Consider the following 15,508-nt stretch of genomic DNA (forward strand, 5'->3'; position numbering starts at 1 on the left):
ATGAATGTCACCGTGCTTCCCATCTGGCTCTTACTTTCACTTATGGCCGCCCATGGCCTTGCGGCACCCACGTCCATGCCGGAGGGAGCGGGGTCTCCTTCCCCTACTGCACACGTTGACATGATAACGGCCAGAGTAAGTGGAGTAAAGTTGCATGTGACATGACTGCATGTAGTCTGAAAAGGAATCTTTAGTGTCAATGCAGTGTGTTTTTGTGTGTGTGAAATAAGTGAGACTTTTTAATCAGGGACTCGCAAAATTTTTCTCTTCAATACTTTGGCAAAGTATTCTATAACTGTTTTTTCTGTGCTGTAAAAATTGTAATTACTATGTAGTTTGATTGCCTGTTTTTCTGTGGTGATGTTTGAAGGTCAATGATTGTTATCAAGTGTGATATTTTAATGGATCGTAAAATTACATTTACATTGCTTACGATAACCCAAACATGTCTAAATCAATAGATCACTTACAGTGGTTGTGAAACTTTTCTACAATGGTGTTATGACTAGATTGCACTATTCACCTGTTCCACACACCAGATTTGCAAGGATGTATACACATGGAACCTCATTACCAGATTTTTATTTAATTATATTTGTCGGGGATTATTAATTGCATTTACTGACTGAGAACCAGTTGTTGCCTGTAGATTCCAAGTTAGTCAGAAGAGGTAACCAGGCAGTCATAGTTCATTTTGAACTTGTTTTATAGAGTACAACATGAAAATATGCATTTTTACTTCTATTAATAATAGAAAACAAAAAACATGTACATCACATTTTTTGTGTTTGTCAGTTGAGATGAAGCTTTTCATGTCTGATGAATATGTACAACATATGCTAAAAATATGCTTCAATGCACACATCCTACAGCAATACCTTAAGAGCTACTACAGGCAGCAAGAGGAGCCATTGGGACCCGGGAAGAGAAAAAGTCTGTCCTTTGCATCCAAGCTGAAAAACATGCAGATGTTCTTCGGGCTCAATGCAACAGGTGGACTCAATCAAGACACTTTAGAGGTAATGAGGAGGCCACGTTGTGGTGTTCCAGATACCAAAGAGCACATCAGTCGCATCCAAAGGACACGGCGGAAAAAGGTCATCACTTACTGGTGAGAAGTTCTCATCTCATCTCATTTTCTGTGCCACTTTATCCTCACTAGGGTTGCGGGGGGTGCTGGAGCCTATAACAGTAGTAGTTATATATTATATATATTTTAATGCAGCACTTGGGTGGTTTATTGGTTTGCATGTTCTTGGGTTTTTCAGGTGCACTGGCATCCTCATACATTTCTTTGTTTTGAAATAGCTTCCAATTGTCAAAGAAGTATATGCAATAGAGGTGATGAAATGAATAATTTAACATGTTTCAGCATTGGCAAATACACCAAAGCCCTGCCTCGCAGCACTGTTGACTCACTGTTCGAGTCTGCTTTCCGCATTTGGGCCGGAGTCACTGGTTTGACATTTGTCCGCTTGCACAGCCACAATGCTGATATCAAAGTGGAGTTTGTCGCAAAAGGTAGGCTGTGTGTCATATCTCAAGTTCATTCTGTCATTTCCCTGCCCTATGATATGAATGACAGTCTTGATAATCAAATAGAATAGACGCTCTGGTGGAATTAGTTTTTCTCACTTTCACTTATAGTATTTTTTTGCCTTCAGCATCAGGAATGGTGTTTTAGGTTTTCTTTTTGAAAGAGACAGCTCATTTCTGTATTTTTTGATTGATTGTAGGATTTTCCATTGTGTTCCCGTGCCTCCTTCTTGTCAATGTGCATACTCTTGTGCTTACATAAATTGCCACAAAGCAGCTGGACAAACAGACACAATGCACAATGCTTCCAAATTCTAGTACACGTGTCACAAAAGATATATTTTAAACCCAAACTGTAAACTAAGAGTTCCCCTATTAAATGTGGTCCAGACTGTCAAGCAGGATTTCTTCCAAGATATGCAAAAGTGTTTGCTTTGTTCAGTACATGAGATGAGTTGCGAGTTGTGGCTGGACGTGGCGTTGAGCATCCAACAGTATTTCTGAGGGCGCAACAAAGAAGGTTGCAATTTATATACTTACTTGTACTTTTCTTCAAAATTCATCTTTCATGCCACCAGTCCTGGAATTATTCTAACATCGAAGGCTAACACACTATATGCCGCACGCTTTTTTATTTTATTTTTATATAGTTTGGCTGGGTCTGCCACTAATACTCACTCAATTGCGAATTATACTGAAGTGTGACATATAGTCCGAAAAATGCGGTAATTTTATCTTGGTGAAGGTCTGACCTCTTGTAAGTAATACCTAAATTGTTTTTGTCTTTGTGCTGGGTTACATAATGAAGAGCATGGTGATTCGTTTGCATTTGATGGACCAAATGGTTCGTTGGCTCACGCTTTTGGTCCAGGGCATGGTATTGCAGGAGAAATGCACTTTGACAATGATGAACACTGGACAACAACAGGAACATCTGGTTGGTTCTTCTTATTTAATTCTTGCAGAAAATGGCTACTTTTATTTTAAAATAACAATTTTATCGTTTTCGTATTGTACTTCTATGCGCAGGTTTTAATCTCAAAGTGGTGGCTGCACATGAATTAGGCCACATGTTGGGTCTGAAGCATTCAGAGAACCCCGCATCAATTATGCACCCCATCTACAAGGCCTATCCCTCAGGGGCTGACCTCCTATCCCAAGAAGACATCACCAATATAAATGCACTTTACCGTAAACAAATTTGTTACAATTGATGAATGGATAATAAATTCATAATCCAGTTCTCAAATGTGCACTCACGTGTATTTTAGCCCCAGCCCAAGACCACCCTGTTTCCTTTGCAAGGCCACATCCTCGACACATACGAAACAGATGTGCTCCTGATGTGACCTTTGATGCAGTCTCCACACTTGGGGATGCCACGATATTTTTCAAAGACAGGTGCATTGATGATTTGTGGTCACTTTTTGCGGCTAGCCCAGCATTGAACATGCTCTTCCCATTCAGATATCTTTGGATTAAACACAATGAAGCATATGACATCAAAGAAGGGCCAACCACCAACTTCATGCCCAAGATTGAAACCAGCATTGATGCTGCCTTCTGGGTACCGCGCAGATCTACTGCTTACCTCATTCATGGTGACTAATTTCCACTATGCTATAGTGATTTGTTTTCTATTCCTTGCTGCATTTGACAATGACCCCAACCCAAAATGTGGTGACAGAATCAATGTTCTGGACGGTGAAAGGCTCAGTAGTGAAGGGAAAACCAAGAGCTTTGTGCCACTTTGGCTTTCCTGCATGGGTGCAAGATGTTGATGCCGCTGTGCACATTGTCAAAACTGGACGTACCCTCTTCTTCATGCATGATATTTATTGGAGGTAAAATGTATACCCAAATGTATATAATGTACTGCTTTTGTCGTACATTTTTGCTTTTTCTAGATTTTTCCCCATAACAAACATATAGTAATAGTTAAATATGAAAGACAATTAAATTTTTTCTGATGCATTATAGGAAATAAAGCAGAGACAAGCAATAATTTAGTTGTCTCCATTGTCTTTCTAGCTATAATGAAAACAGAAGAGTAATGGACTTCGGTTACCCAAAGTACATCAGTGAGGACTTTCCCGGAATTAACTCAACGATTAATGCTGCTGTTCATAAAGAAGGTACGCCAGTTTATCAATCATGACCCACTGCAACATAACATTAAATCCGTTGATCTAATTTTGGATGCTCCAACGAGATTGGTCTCATCACTGAACGGGCAGAGTAGTTCAGATCACACATTTCCAATCAACTGTGGTGGATGACTTTGTGCCCTTTAGCAGTATGGAAAAAAGGTTGAAAATAAGCACTGTAATGCTAAAATTACTTACTGCTCCCTTGTGGATATCAAATGTATATTAGAAAGGCAATTATAGAATCTTTGAGCTTTGGAGGGACATGTCCATCATGCCAAAAACCCTATTATTTGATGGTGCTGTCTTAAAAATATCTCTTTTTCCACTTAGGTTTCATATACTTCTTTGTTGGACCACAAGTCTACAAGTATGACTACACCCATAAACTAATTGGTGGAGTTGAGAAAGCAAATTCCTGGCTTGGGTGTTGACTGGCAGCAATGACCTTGAATTCTTCATCCAATCAGAGATCACATGACAAACATTGTGCTTCTTTACCTGTGTTTTGTATTTGATAAAAATCCAGGGTTACTATTTATAATAAACCTGAGAATGTGTATGGTTCCATTGGGTCCAAAACACTAATAAAAATCTTTACTTATTTTATTTTTTTACTCAAATGGATATCAAATAGTTCTGCAACGTCAATGTTGTCCAAAGGCAAAAGAGCACGGCTGAAAGGATTTAGCTGGTATGGTAATGACCACTGTGCAATACTTTTTTTTTACCAACATGACATGGCAGAATGTTCACAAGCAAAACCATGTAGTTTGTTCTTAATTACAACCCAAAGCAGGCTATATTGAAATCTAGACTCACGTTGTTGGCATGGTGCTGTTCTTTGTTGTAACATGGTGGAGCTTTTCCAGGATTCTGACGGAGCTTTGGCATAAAGTCATGTTGGTTTTCACCAAAGCAAGTGGCTGCTCATAAGTGACAATTGAACTAAAATCCTTTTATTAGACACTTTCACTGATTTAATCTTATTTAATTTTTATTCTCATCATCTGAAAATGGCATCAAATAAACACAATGTTAACATCTCTAATATCTATCCCTCCATATTTAGTTTTTTCAATTAGGCCAATATGACGCTGGACTCCAGTCTTGTTTACCTAAGCAGGTGGACTATGTTTCTTCTTTATCAAAGGTTATCATAAAGGTGAAGAGAACTCTGTAAATAGCAAAATATATGGCAGAGGTCTTTGTGAAAAACATAGGAATTAGTTTTTCCACTGGATTACTCTCAACATAAATAAGATCCCAAGTGGGTCCTCACTGTGTGGAGTTTCCATGTTCTCTCTGGGCCAACATGGGTTTTCTTTGGGTACTCCGGTTTCCTCCCACATCCCAAAAACATGCATGGTAGGCTGGTTGAGCACTCTACATTTTGCGTGATATTGATTCTTACAATTGTGTAATCAGGGATTGTCAACACTGCCACTGTAACGTGGTTTGTTCTTAACATTGTTGATAAGAATACCACAGAGGACAGTGCAGCCAGAGAGTTGTGGATACGAGAGTGCCATGAGAAAAACCATGATGCAGAGATCTGCTTTATGGATGCTTTTGCATGTGTGCTTATTGGCATTGAGCCATGCAGCACCCACCGTCGCGCCGACAATTTCACCGGAGGAAAATGAAATAGCTGAGGTAAAAGGCGACCATCCTAACAAAAATAATCTGAAAAATAATTGCTTCTAGTGATAAAGCGATGAGGAAAAAGCCAATTTTCAATTTCTAATTTATTTAATAAAGTTACAGCTTAATTAGTTTGGCTTTGATGAACATTTTCCATAAAGTAATAATAGATCTAAATCCAGTTTGTTACTTTTTAAATTCTCCAGAGTCTTGAAATTAAAAAAATATAGAAAAAAGTTTAGCACTAGATAAAAAATATTTAAACAGTTGTGTCAGGCTTTATTTCTGCTTTAAATGTGATTGCTGTCAATTTGAAATAATTTAAATAATAATGTTTTATCTGTCATAATTCAAGATTAAATTCACATGTGCACTCTACTTTAGACTCTAGACTGTATAACTCTGTGGCTTCCTTTCCTTTAGAAATATCTCTCTCAGTATTTCGACGATGTCGGGACCAGAAACTCTACAAGAAGAAGCCTTATTAGGAGCAACTTCAGTGAAAATTTGGAATCCATGCAGGCTTTCTTCGGCTTGGAGGTAACAACGAAAATGCAAACAATAATGCTACAATGGATTCGTTGCTGAAGAGTTGCTTTGTCTTCCGCCAAAAACATTTACTGAATGAGACATTTGCTCATAATTAATTGATATCGGATAACAGGTGACAGGGGTCTTGAACAATGAGACTCTGGAGGTCATGAAAGCTCCCAGGTGTGGTGTGTCAGATCTCAGTCGCTATGGACATTTTGCTGGGAGACCCAAATGGAACAAGAGGCTGATAACATACAGGTAAAATTGGTATTACAGCTCATATATATTAAAATAGATGAGTTAGTACTCGGATAGGTATTAATTAAAAATATAATTAGAAATGTACTTACTGTATATGCTTTTATTAGTTGTAAAAAAAAAAGTTCCTTTTTTATTTTTTATTTTTTTACTAAAATGTGGCATCCATTTGATTTTAACAGGATCACTCAGTACACTCCAGACCTGAGCCAGAGACAGGTGGATGAGACCATCCGTCAGGCCTTCCAACTTTACAGTGACATCATCCCACTGGATTTCAAGCAGATCTACAGTGGAACTGCAGACATCATGATCCTTTTTAAGGGTGGATGTGAGTCTATAGACATAAGAAGAAATACCTCAATATATACATGAATTACAAGTACACAAGTTCTTTTGTAATTCTCTCTGTCTGTCTGTAGATCACGGGGACTTTTATCCCTTTGATGGACGCGGTGGAGTCTTGGCTCATGCAAACTCTCCTGGGGTTCAGCAGGGGGGGGACACGCACTTTGATGACGATGAGCAGTGGACACTCACACAAAGAGGTATCTGCATCAGGGTATATTGAGAAAGCACTGGGGTGAATTAAGTCATGGTCTGCCATAGACTATGCAAACTTATTATTAATTTTTGCTTGTCCCTGTGGAGTCCAGGTGTGAATTTATTGCTGGTGGCAGCGCACGAGTTTGGCCATGCTATGGGATTAGACCATTCCAGAGACAGACGTGCTCTCATGTTTCCCACTTACAAATATGTCAACACATACGGTTACAAGCTGCCAGATGATGACAGGCGTGGAGTCCAAGCACTGTATGGTGAGTTCAAGTGAATATATATATATTTTTGTATGCGTCCAATATAAATATAGTGCGAATATAACGGATCATGTTTCCCATAGATGGACTTCTATCATACAAGCCCTTTATATTGAATTTAGATTTTGGTATGGTACTGCAGGGCCCATTTGTAGCTGTTTTCTTCATCTCCTAGGTAGCCGTTCACAAGCGCCAACAAAAGCCCCTAAACCCAATCCACCACCTGGACCGGAGCCTGAAGATCCAACCGAAGACCCAGAAGACCCTCTTCCAAACCCTCGTAATGAGAGATGCAACAGTAATTTGGTGTTTGATGCTGCCACATCCGTCAGAGGCGACTTATTCTTTTTCAAGAACGGGTAATCTATTAACTTCTGTTTATCAAACTGCAGAGAGAAATTGAAACATAAATATTTATATAATATAACATAAATATATTATAATATAAATATTATATTACACATTACTATAAATAAATAATATATAATGTATCCATATACGTATTAAATAAATATTATATCAATTTATTGAATAAAATATAAAAATAATTTATTATATATTAAATAAAGCACAGCATAGTGATGGAGTGGTTAGCTCATCTGCCTCACATTTCTGAGTTTAAGGCTTCCAACCTTTCTGTGTGGACTTTCGAGGGTTCGGACGTTCCTGTGTGGGGTTTGCATGTTGTCTATAAGCCTGCATGAGTTTTCTTTGCCTACTTCGGTTACCTCCCACATCCCAAAACCTTCATTGTAGGCTGGTTGAATATTCTAAATTGCCCTTAGGTAGGACTCTAAGCGTGATCGGTTGTTTGTCTCGTTGTCCTGCAATTGGCTGGAAACCTATTTAGGGTGATCTTTTCCTGCTGCCCAAAGTTGGCAAGGATAAGCTCCAGCACCCCCACAACCATAGTGAGAATAACCGAAATGAAAAATGAATACATTAAATCAATTCATATAATTTTCCTCTCTAGATACTATTGGAGAAAGAGTACCATGTTCCAAGGAATCCGTTTTACTAAAGTGAACACAAAATGGCCACAGATCCACACTGTTGATGCAGCATATGAAGTCCCATACAAAGATGTTTTTTATCTCTTTGAAGGTAAAGCGCATGAACGTGTGATTACATTACAAGCATGTTTTTGAAGTTTTTCTCACTTACTTTGGTACACACCCCGAATAAGCAATAGATTTTAAAGGAAGCATGCACCAAAACATTTGCAACTTATTCAAGGAAACATTTTTTTTGCTCTGCACCAGTGACACAATGTTATGAAGATTGAACGATTACTTTTGGGAATTTCAATTCTGATCTGAAAACTGTACCAAAGCGACTGACAAAAACTGTAAACATCTCATCTAAAACCTGTTTATCTCTAGGTAATCAGTTGTGGGGCATTAGGTCCTATGCAAAGACACTTGTACCAGGCTATCCAAAGTCACTGACTAGCCTGGGCTTGCCGTCCTCTGTCCGTAAGGTGGATGGAGCCGTCTATGTGCCAACAACCAGAAAAACATTACTATTTGTGAACAAACAATATTGGAGGTAAGTGTTGTGCGACAATTCTTTCTAGTTATTCAATATTTCATTTGTTCCATGTAAGTCTAATAGTGTCACATGAAACACTTAGAAATGTATAAATCTAATCCAGTGGTCACACCATAAGGTCCGATGTTTAATTGTACATTGCCTCCCCCTGTCATCGTCTGTGTGTAGGTTTGGGGGGTGGTGGATTCTATAAACTGTTATTATCTATAATCGTTTTGGGGATTTTTCCCCACAGTTTACATTCCAGCTACAATGACCTTGCATGAGTAAAATTACACCCTCAGTCTTCGATGTACTTTTCTGACATTTATTGAATGCTAAAAAAAATATATACATAAAAACCAGATTCATACAGGAGCTGATGCTGACCACAGCTCTTGATCACACAGACTCAACCACCTTACACAAGGTCTGTCTGGGATCAGCCTCTTGGAGGCATAAATCTTAAACAGTACTGAATTTACATTTTTTTCATGAGCATTTGGGTTTTTGTTAGTTCATTTTGTTAGCTAATCTTTCCTTTTTGATTAGCACATATGAGGACTGTTTATTTTGGCATTACATTTTGTGATAGAGTGGCATGTTTTGCAAATGCTCTTGATATTGGTTAAGGTCACCGCTGCTTTCTTTGAATGTCCAAGTTGTTCATGCAAAAAGGTGTTAATATCTTCCTTTCAATTACTGTCCATGGCCTAATGGAAAAAAAAACATGACTAAAGAGCTCATGTGCCATTACATTGTAATAAGTTCAATATTTTGTATGCAGCCACATTGGTTGGGTTTGTTGTTTTATGAGCAGTTAATTAGTTTCTCTGTTTTTCCAAAGCTATGATGAGACCAGAAACCAAATGGATGTTGGTTACCCACGATCCATTTCCAATGACTTCCCAGGTGTTGGGTCTAAAGTTGATGCCGTTTTTGAGAATTATGGTGAGAAACATGATTTCTCCAAAAAGAAAATGTTTTATTTGAGTAAGGGGGTGACTTGAGTTAAAATGGATTATTCTTTCTCTTAGGATACCTTTATTTCTCAGCCGGCCCAAGACAGATGGAGTACTACCTGCCGTATCGGCGTGTGATGAGAGTGCTGTTAAATTATGGTTGGCTTAATTGTTACTAAGAGTGAGAGCAAAGTACATACAATACTTAGTTAACATTTTTAGGAAATTGCATAATAAATGGTCTCCTTTCATTAACTCCTTCTGCTTCTTTTGATAAAAGAAAATTTGAAATGGGGAATTCTGTGATCAATACATGGTCTGTTTATTCTTTTGAAACTGCAAAAAATGAGGACACGGAATATAATTTTGTATAATTAAAATAATAATTAGTCTTAAATGCCGTTTTTCTTGTTTAATTTTAGTCGGAGCAGAATTAACCAGACAAACGGGCAGCATGTGACAATGCATCTTTGAAAAAACTTATTTCAATTTAAACTACATGTTTGTTTCAAGACTCGTCTTGTCCTATCAGTAATAAACAGCTCAATGTAGTTCTCATTCTGAAGCTTTAGATGGCGGTAATGTGCTTTGCGTCGGTTATCACAGTTTGGGTCTGAAGAGCAGAAATAGGAAGGCGGAAGTATCGAGAATGTCAACAAAAGTAATTTAGACATTTTAAGATACAGAGTACTAATATTGTAGTCGTCTTTTGTTCGGAGATCGTGAACAGGCTTTTGCAACCATACAAAAGTGCCAGTATTTGCACAAGAGGTTGGTACAATCGGCTGCTTAACAACGTCCGGATTTTGCTTATTGGCATGGTGTAAGTAAACAATGGACAAACAATACTGAGCGCCATAGTAAAACGAGAGCCTGACTATTCTTCCATTTTTAGTATGGTGAGTCTTTTATTGATTGTTTGTCTGGCATAAAACGTAATGTTTAATTTTCATTTAAAGTGTTTTTTGATTCCCTCGCTCACGAGATGGAGTCGCTTAACACATTTGAATCGGAGATGGAGACTGATGGACAGGGCAGTTATTCTCTATTTCCATCGCTGGATAGCATTGCTGGTCTATCTGGGACAACTGATACCTTGGAGAGGTATTTTCATTGTGATCAATCGTGACACATTGTTGTTATATTTTTATTAAAAAAATAAAAATGGAAAACAAGAAATATTCAGTTCATTTACTTTTAGATTTTAAAAAAGTTTTTAAAATAAAAAAACAAGCTGTATTAAATGTAAACATCAGATTTTTTTAAAAACTGAAAATGTTTAATTATTTTTTATGTTTTTTCTTTAAAACAGGAAAAAAAGAGTAAATATTTACTAAATAAAATATCCCTCCCAAATATAATTGTGCGCACAACCAACTTTATATTTGATTCAGGGCATTCTGATTGTTTTCAAAGTTAGTTCCAATGTTATAATTATTATTTTTACAAAAGTAAATTGTAATTTTGGTGAAGTCAGAACAGTTTTTACTTTTTTCAGTGAACCGCCCAGTGAAATTGCAGCAAAACCAAATCTCACCTGGCTGGATGCTTCTCAGGTTTGTGCCTTACCATTAGAATTTTTTTTTGTGTAGATAAACATACATTTGAAAAACTTTGAATACTTCTTCTTGGTCACATATTACATTTAGATTGTTTTGGAGGAGGCAGGACATCCCATGCACATAAAGGAGATTAAGCAGCGGATCATCAACCGAGGACTTGTTCAGTCCAAGTAACTCCATTTCTTTTTATATAAATTATTGTAATGTTGCTATGGAAATTGTTAAAAAAATCAAATTTATTAAGGGGAAGATAGACTGATTGAACACTACAAATTTCACGCTGCAACATGTGCTTCATCTGGTTTTTACTTTCTAAGAAGCAATCAACTGCTCAATTGACTGAATTATTTTTGTCATCAGTGCAAAGTCAAGTCTGGAAGCTGTCATGTATCGTGAGGTAAGGAGGCCTTTACTCATAAATTCACCCCCACGGTTCCTTTTGTTTCTGTTGATGCTGCACGTTCTTCATTTTAAGTTGATTTTGTATTTATTCCATCCTTTCATATCACAATTATTTTGTTGAACTAGGGTAGATAAAGTACGAAAGCGCAGGCAACAAGTTATGTTGTGTTGAGATGCACAAGCAAGCTCTTAGTATACTGAACTCCTCATGTGGCTCCTTCCGCCTCAATGTCGGCCTTAGTTTCACGTTATGTTTCAGACACAAAAAGGCAGCAGGAGATTCAAGAGGATTGAGAACAGAAATGGAGTCTTTGCATTGCTGGTGAGTTGAACAAGGGCAGTAATGTCAAATTGTGTTGATCTACTTGGATACATTTTGCCAAATTGTTCTAGTTTTCTGGCATGTTTGTTTACTCGAGAGACATTTAAAGTTACCGAATTGTAAGAATGCAGGGCATGTCAACTGCTTGTTCTCTGCACACCCTTTTGTCTGTGCACATAGCATCGGTTATTATATCACTTATTATTTAACCACTTCCATTATAGTTTTTGTTCTCATCCAATCTGGTGATGTTATACGCCATGGCAGGAGTCTATGTATTGGTGTTTATTGTCTACTCTCTCAGACAGATGATGAGCGACAGCAGGCTCTGAAGGCATTTGCCACCCAAGCCTACCTCGGCACACCACAGCAGAACACGGCCTCCGTTTCAGAATCCGGGGGCAGCAGTGGGACCCCCTTTCCATCCAAAGCCAGTTCCGAGAACAAAGGAAAAATGAGAAGAGGCGCAAGGAAAAAAATGAATGAAAAGTATCGTTTGAAGTACTTACGACTGCGAAAAGCAGCACGTGCCATGATATTTGTAAGTCAAGAAAGTCTTCAATAGAATCGCTGTTATTGATAACTCAATTGAAATTCCAATGAAGAATAGTTTGTGCTAGGTTAACACGTTTGCTTTAATTAAAGGAAAATGCAGCTTTGCATGACGAGGTTGCCCACTTGGAAGAGAAGTTTTTAAGAGCAAAGGAAGAGCGGCAGTAAGTAAATAAGTTAACTGTTCCGCAAAGGACTTGCATAGAAATATTTAGAAACATGTTGTCGGCCTTTATTTTTTATTGTGATGTCTGAAATGCTTGGAGTTTTAGATGTGTTATCTTAAAATATATTAAAATGTCATTTTTGCAGCAGGGCCGAGCTTTTACAAACTTTTCTTGCAAATTTTCAGATTGCTGCTGTTGCACTACCAATCTCTGTCAGAGGGTGACTTCTTACCCACACCCAGCTCCAACATTCATCCCACTGTGCCATCCACCACAACGGGCTGTGGCCCTGGAGTACCACCGGGCATGTGCGGATCACACAACCTCACGCCTGTTGTTGCAGTGGAGGAAGGGCAACTTAAAAAACCCAAGAAAGAACGAAAAGAGCGAGCCAGAGAGAACGGAAAGGATGAGCGTGAGTGCACAGTGGCACAAATCAGTGTAAGTAAGTTTAAATTAGACAATCCTTCTCTCATACACAGTTCCCAAGAAAATGACAAAGAAGAGAAAACTGGCTGATGGTTCCCGGAAGCTGGTGCAACCCATCCCACTTGACTCAAGTGGTCGCCCCGTCTTCCCTATCGTGCTCGGAGGCTTAACGGTGTACAGCTTGGGCGAGGTCAGTGAAGTCCCAGGCAAAACCTTTTTGGCGTGTGACCAAAAGCCAACATTTAACCATATCTCCTCAGATCATCACCGACAGAATGTTTTTCCATGACGAATGTGCCATCTACCCAGTGGGCTTTTGCAGCACTCGGGTTTTTGCCAGCATGAAAAACCCTGAGCTACAGTGCCTTTACACCTGCCAAATTAAAGATGGAGTTAGCGGACCACAGGTGAGGCATGGATTCCTGAATCTCTCCCTTTCTCTCTAAATTGCCACCTCGATCAATTTTTGGAGAATGAAATATCCTTAAGCGCCTCCTAGAGGTATTTTTTCTCACTGTATGTCTTTAAGTTTGCAAGGTTATAGGGAATGTTCCTGAGATCGTCCCTTACCATTCTTTTTTCTTAGTGTTTGTGTGTATGAATGACTTTTTCAGTACTCATTGGAAATGTATTTGGAAGTCCAGATGTTCACTGGGGTGCACTGTTCTGTCTAGTTTTTGAAGAGATTCAAGTTTCGTGCTATATGTGCATGCATGTCTCTCAAACTGATAGGTCAGTGAAATATGCAATGAATCAATGTGTTAATTCATTGCTTTCAAATGTTGGTTTAGTTTGAAATAGTACCTGAAGATGATCCCAAGAATGCCATCGTTGCCACCTCTGCACTAACGTGCCACTCAAACCTGCTCAAAGCAATCGCCTCAGTCAGGTACTTCACTGTTCAATGTTCAGGAACAAAATACACACAAATCTGCTTTGGATATTAAAATATTTGAAAGTCTTATTTGAAGACAAATGCTCAGTTTCTGTTGCCACTAAATGCATTTTTTTCCCTCATCCACCTTTTCTTTTCATCTCAGTTCCAAGACTGTTGCCCCAATTGTGCCATCCGGGGCAGACTTCTTTGGCTTTTCCCATCCTACCATTCAAAATCTCATCCAGAGTTGCCCGGGAGCGCGAAAGTGTAACAAGTACTTTACACTCGATTTCTTTGGATGAAAGTTGGTGTTAATGTTGTATGCTCCAAGTATTTTACAATTTTCATCTGTTGTGCCCCTGAAGCTACCGATGGATACGTTTTGAAGTCGGTCGCCCAAGTGACGGCCAGAATTTGATTCCACAAAGCCTGTCTGACGATGACCCCTCCATCAACTTTGAGGCCTATCAACAACATCGGCACCTTGGCGACAAAACGGAGAAAATCACAGGTTTGTCTGCCAAATGGTGAAATTTTACTGTCAAGTTCGTATGGGTTTTAATATTTACACAACATTTGACTGAGCTTTGAAGCTCAGGAGAGATTCAGAATGAGGACACCTCACTGATATTTTGGGTTAAATTCAAATTGTATGTTCAGTCAATTCGATATACGTAGCCATAACTGCAAACGTAAAACTTTATTTTATTAGTGACATGTTTTATTGTGTTTTCTTTTAGCACAGGCACTGCAGTGTCCTAGTGTCTCACATTTGGCTGCTACCTCTGTGAAACCATCGATCTGCTTTTTCAGCTCCTACAGTTTCACTGTCCAAAATGCCTCAAGTTCATAACAGATGACAATAAAAAAAAGAATAAAACAAAACAACAACCTTAAAAAACCTCAAAACTGTTTTATTTGTCTTCTTCATCATCTTTATTTCTGGCACTGGCATGCATGGAATTTTTTTTCAGCATTGTGCCACCCAAAAAAGATGGTGTTCAAATTGTTTTTTACTTACTACATTTTGGAAACAGGAACAACTAATTTGCGAGTAATGTAAAAAAAATAACAAGACTATGTGCAAGTCCTTGGTAGTAGCAATATTTCAGTGTGATGTTCTATGAATAAGAAAGGTTTTTTATAAAAGGATGTTGCACTTCAGCAGCAAGTAAAAGACATTTATGAAAAAGTATCATTCCAGGATAAAGAGCTGTTACCATTAACCTGATGTCGATGGATAATAAAAGGGGGCGCTGGTAATGTTGTGTTCGCGCCGTAGACAGGGCATGCCTTGAAATCACACGGCCAGTCTTTCCACGCGTATCGTAGAGCTGCTACCTCGGTAGTGGGTTTGCAGACATTGGCTGATATCATAATGCTGGTTGTAGACCACTGGATGATGGACACGGGAATCCACAGGGATTGAAACCCACATGGGGTTTGTGGTTGTGAACAGCAAATCTTGAAAAACAGTAAAAACACATTTTAGTACTATTAAACCACTAGTTATTTGCTACTTTGTTAATAGATGTCGAATTAGAGAAAATAAAAAATGTTTTTCCAATCCAATATCCTGTTTTTGGTGTTTTTTCAGAGGGTTGAAACAAATTAATTTGTTTTTAGTTCATTTCTATAGGAAACATTCATTTGAGTTACAAGTAAATCGACATACGAGCTCAGTCCCGGAACGCATTAAGCTTGTATCTCGAGGTACCACTGTACTTCCAACTATCTTGGTGAAGGATACATTCTCCCATCTAGTGGA

The 15,508-nt window shown here is 38.4% G+C and overlaps 2 protein-coding genes across 6 annotated transcripts in view; one reads left to right on the forward strand and one right to left on the reverse strand.

The window, feature by feature from the left end:
• LOC144083466 (uncharacterized) lies at positions 1–15,312 on the forward strand. The gene is made up of 32 exons (XM_077611354.1): positions 1–135; positions 873–1,111; positions 1,373–1,521; positions 2,345–2,473; positions 2,566–2,727; positions 2,808–2,937; positions 3,004–3,137; positions 3,224–3,380; positions 3,568–3,671; positions 5,290–5,339; positions 5,751–5,867; positions 5,992–6,119; positions 6,302–6,450; positions 6,542–6,667; positions 6,776–6,937; positions 7,113–7,296; positions 7,911–8,041; positions 8,320–8,485; positions 9,315–9,468; positions 10,415–10,533; positions 10,928–10,985; positions 11,079–11,161; positions 11,352–11,388; positions 12,020–12,256; positions 12,361–12,431; positions 12,620–12,849; positions 12,917–13,053; positions 13,124–13,270; positions 13,655–13,752; positions 13,904–14,014; positions 14,106–14,251; positions 14,481–15,312. Exons 1-32 carry the CDS (start codon positions 1–3, stop codon positions 14,591–14,593), a joined length of 4,293 nt encoding a protein of 1,430 aa, XP_077467480.1. The 3' UTR covers positions 14,594–15,312.
• siae (sialic acid acetylesterase) overlaps positions 14,493–15,508 on the reverse strand; it is a 16,756-nt gene continuing 15,740 nt past the window's right edge. For all 5 annotated transcript variants that reach the window (XM_077611351.1, XM_077611350.1, XM_077611352.1 and 2 more), the window contains one exon: positions 14,493–15,204. In XM_077611351.1, the coding sequence (XP_077467477.1) occupies positions 14,923–15,204 (282 nt within the window). In that variant the 3' untranslated portion in view covers positions 14,493–14,922. The remainder of the gene's footprint in view (positions 15,205–15,508) is intronic.

The sequence above is a fragment of the Stigmatopora argus genome, chromosome 10 (assembly GCF_051989625.1).
Source record: "Stigmatopora argus isolate UIUO_Sarg chromosome 10, RoL_Sarg_1.0, whole genome shotgun sequence".
Taxonomy (NCBI): domain Eukaryota; kingdom Metazoa; phylum Chordata; class Actinopteri; order Syngnathiformes; family Syngnathidae; genus Stigmatopora; species Stigmatopora argus.

What these genes read in the sequence shown, in the direction of transcription:
- LOC144083466 (XM_077611354.1), top strand. Translation starts at nt 1, where the DNA reads ATGAATGTCACCGTGCTTCCCATCTGGCTCTTACTTTCACTTATGGCC. An exon ending in AGTGGAGTTTGTCGCAAAAG is followed by an intron (nt 1,522 to 2,344) that starts GTAGGCTGTGTG and finishes TACATAATGAAG; the next exon opens with AGCATGGTGATTCGTTTGCA. An exon ending in GATCCTTTTTAAGGGTGGAT is followed by an intron (nt 6,451 to 6,541) that starts GTGAGTCTATAG and finishes GTCTGTCTGTAG; the next exon opens with ATCACGGGGACTTTTATCCC.